This window comes from Oncorhynchus gorbuscha, unplaced genomic scaffold (genome assembly GCF_021184085.1).
Source record: "Oncorhynchus gorbuscha isolate QuinsamMale2020 ecotype Even-year unplaced genomic scaffold, OgorEven_v1.0 Un_scaffold_1470, whole genome shotgun sequence".
Lineage (NCBI taxonomy): Eukaryota > Metazoa > Chordata > Actinopteri > Salmoniformes > Salmonidae > Oncorhynchus > Oncorhynchus gorbuscha.
In genome coordinates, this window is record NW_025746240.1 from 63,497 (window position 1) to 67,546 (window position 4,050).

Consider the following 4,050-nt stretch of genomic DNA (forward strand, 5'->3'; position numbering starts at 1 on the left):
CCTCCATATTGACTCTGTACCGGTACTCCCTGTATATAGCCTCCATATTGACTCTGCACCGGTACTCCCTGTATATAGCCTCCATATTGACTCTGTACCGTAACACCCTGTATATAGCCTCCACATTGACTCTGTACTGTAATACCCTGTATATAGCCTCCACATTGACTCTGTACCGGTACCCCCTGTATATAGCCTCCACATTGACTCTGTACCGTAATACCCTGTATATAGCCTCCACATTGACTCTGTACCGTAATACCCTGTATATAGCCTCCACATTGACTCTGTACCGTAATACCCTGTATATAGTCTCCACATTGACTCTGTACCGTAATACCCTGTATATAGCCTCCACATTGACTCTGTACCGTAATACCCTGTATATAGCCTCCACATTGACTCTGTACCGTAATACCCTGTATATAGCCTCCACATTGACTCTATACCGTAATACCCTGTATATAGTCTCCACATTGACTCTGTACCGTAATACCCTGTATATAGCCACCACATTGACTCTGTACCGTAATACCCTGTATATAGCCTCCACATTGTTATTTGACTGCTGCTGTGTAATTGTTACTTTTATTTACACTTTGTTTTTCTTAAAGTGTTGTTGGTTAAGGGCTTGTAAAGTAAGCATATTGTATTCGGCGCATGTGACAAATAACATTTGATTTGAACATGCGCACCAGGCTCGTTCAGAAGACAGGTTGTCGTTTTTAATGCCCTAAATATCAGGACCTGGCGGCCAAAAGTTTGATTCAACAATCCAGAGAATGAAACAAATAAATCAAATGACTTTTAATTAAGGAGAACAAATCTATATACAATCCTGAAAGTAGCTATAAACGGCAATAGTAAAACAAAGCTTCAAACGATGTTACAGTGAACCCTGAATACAGAAAATGAACCGTGGATTCACGGAGTTTGACAAGTCAATGAGAAGTCAAATATCTCTTCCTTTACTTGTTAATTTTAGTCGAAATCTAAAAGGCACAACCTAGATTCTTAAGTAAACATTTTATTACTCCAATTTCGTGAAATTGACTAACTGACACGTTTTTCATTTTCATCAACAACAACTTTATATTGAAGGAATGCGTTTGATTTGACGTCCTGCACATGCGCAATTCGCTGCGAGACGACCATTAAAAACCCGATAACCTGTTTCTACGCATGCGCTTAGCTAACTAACGTCGCCATGACATCGCTTTACAAATTGTGACCGGGGATTTCTATTGGACAAGCCAATTTTATGCCTTTTTACCTTCATACGGAACTGTGTTTGCTGTACCTGTCAAGCGCCATCATTTTAATAGAAGAAGCAATGGAAGAGTTGCTGGCGTACTGATATTCAGTGTCAACTACTGGTTGTTGAACTCTGCACGCTTGGATCAAGTGGGATACATGCATTATCTGGTCCATTTCATACTAATATACATTGTATGAAATGTATATTATTAAAACTAATTATCCCCCCCCCCCCCCCCAGCGTTCAACAGAACATAATGCTTACATGGACAAGACACACCAGACCAGATGCTGACTGAGCAGGAATACACAACTCAACTCAAGTGATGATGTTCAGGGGGGGGCCTCTTGTGACTCTTTTGCAAAATACGTATCCTCTTGTAATTATTATAATTTTAATTCATTATAATTTCTTAACATTGGTGGCTGGTTTATCAGCTACATTTCCTAACCACACCAGGACATGTGAATTGTTTTCTTATAGCTGCTCCCACTGTGTGTCGTGGTTTATGTGCAGGATAATGCCGCTGTTTCCAAATATTTGTCCAGCTTGTTGTCAAGACTTGGTAGTCAGAGTGTACGAGTCCAGTGAGCAACATGTAGCTAGTTGCTAGTCAATTAGGCCAGCTAAACACCTTGATCGGTAGTTAGCTGGCTGGCCAGCAACCCGTTATATAAATCTTATCGATAAAAAAAATAAAATAATAAACATTGGTTTACGTGTTGCACCAGTTGTAATATTTTTTTTTCCGCTTACCTTTGCCTTTTCCAGCGGGGTGAATCTCAAGTCATGCACAAAGGGGTTCCTAAATGGAGGCGCCAGTTCCTTCTTCCCATCTGCTTCCCCAGGACACCGTCTGATGGTCGGGAACCTCATCCTCCACGAACCCGGAGAGAGGAAGGAACCTGCAAATCAGGAAAAGCGACAGTAGCCAATTTAGTTTTATGTTAAACGTTGTTTTGTTTTCGTGTCTCGCTAATTCCGGCACACGGGTTATTATCTTCGTTCCCCAAGAGGCTGGAGGATTAGCCAAGGATCATGTATTTGAAAGTCGGGCGATAGCTTCCCTCGTACGCAGTACTGATGTTGGTACCTAGAATGCCAAACTGGAGTCCCTCTTCCTGGCTGCTTCTTCAGAACGCATGCGCCTAGTAGTCCAAATTGAAATCACTTTTACTTACTCAAGATAAACATACATAAAGATTTAGCAGACGCTTTTATCCAGTGCGACTTAATTAACACTAGTGAGAGTCCATATATCTTCGTACTGGTCCTCCCGTGGGAATCGAACCCATAACTCTGGCGTTGTAAGTGCCATACGCTACCAACTAAGCCACACGTGTTCTCACGTCTTTGCTGTATTGATAGCACGTTTATAAACTGTTAAATGTTTGCAGAGCTTATAAGACATTATGATAATGTGTGTGGTGTTTATATTTGTCCTGTTACACACAGTCTATAATATAAATGTTTTTTTTTTTGTGGCATTTTCGAACTTCCCCTGAGACACTCGCAGCGAGGAGGGTCACATCCAGGGTCCCAATTGTCGAGGCTACCTGCCGTGTCTATATTGGTTCGGAATTGTGTGATTCGTTATTATGGCGCGTATCTATTTATTTCTTAATGGAATAAATGTGTTGGTGTTTCAGTCAGTCCTTGGTATTGATTTATCAGTCATTTGCACATTAAACGTATTGTCCAGTGCCGTATAATACGTGTTTTAAAACCAACACACTCGATCTAAATGTAGTCTGTGACGTGGGACATTTCTTCACTTGGGAATCATTTTTTAAATGTTATTTATTTCACCTTTATTTAACCAGGTAGGCAAGTTGAGAACAAGTTCTCATTTACAATTGCGACCTGGCCAAGATAAAGCAAAGCAGTTCGACAGATACAACGACACAGAGTTACACATGGAGTAAAACAAACATACATTCAATAATACAGTAGAAAAACAAGTCTATATACGATGTGAGCAAATGAGGTGAGAAGGGAGGTAAAGGCAAAAAAAGGCCATGGTGGCAAAGTAAATACAATATAGCAAGTAAAACACTGGAATGGTAGATTTGCAATGGAAGAATGTGCAAAGTAGAAATAAAAATAATGGGGTGCAAAGGAGCTAAATAAATCAATTAAATACAGTAGGGAAAGAGGTAGTTGTTTGGGCTAAATTATAGGTGGGCTATGTACAGGTGCAGTAATCTGTGAGCTGCTCTGACAGTTGGTGCTTAAAGCTAGTGAGGGAGACAAGATCAAACATGCTACTAATCGAATAATCGATTTGCAATTTATGCAAATCATGAAGCATTGTAGCAGGCAAATGATTTTCTCTCTAACAGTAGAAGAGATGGGAACCCTGTCCTTTTGGGTTTGCTGCCATGGCAACAGGTGACTTTCTTTCTCATTGACCCTCTCTCTTCTCCAGGCAGGCTAATGCAGTAGCATCAGTACAGTGTGTATGTTTGCATGCTGTAGGCCTACATAGCAAATGCACAATGATTAAGCATCAGTACTGATTTAAAGGCCCAGCGCTGTCAAAAACATCATATTCCTGTGTTTTTATATACGCCGCATGTAGAAAATATGAAGACACCTGCTAACATGGACTGGCCAGGTGATCCAGAGACTGGCCAGGTGATCCAGAGACTGGCCAGGTGATCCAGAGACTGGCCAGGTGATTCAGAGACTGGCCAGGTGATCCAGGGACTGGCCAGGTGATTCAGAGACTGGCCAGGTGATCCAGAGACTGGCCAGGTGATTCAGAGACTGGCCAGGTGATTCAGAGACTG

General features: G+C 41.3%; 1 protein-coding gene across 1 annotated transcript in view; it reads right to left on the bottom strand.

Annotated features, from left to right (window-relative positions):
- The window catches only part of LOC124022887 (lysophosphatidylcholine acyltransferase 1-like), a gene marked incomplete at its 3' end in the record, with an annotated part of 50,374 nt that extends 47,852 nt beyond the window's left edge, over positions 1 to 2,522 (bottom strand). Inside the window, exons 1-2 of the mRNA XM_046337580.1 lie at positions 2,352 to 2,522; positions 2,015 to 2,163 (exon numbers count right to left, since the gene is read on the bottom strand). Coding sequence (XP_046193536.1) covers positions 2,015 to 2,134 — 120 coding nt within the window. The remainder of the gene's footprint in view (positions 1 to 2,014; positions 2,164 to 2,351) is intronic.
- Positions 2,523 to 4,050: the final 1,528 nt, after the last annotated feature.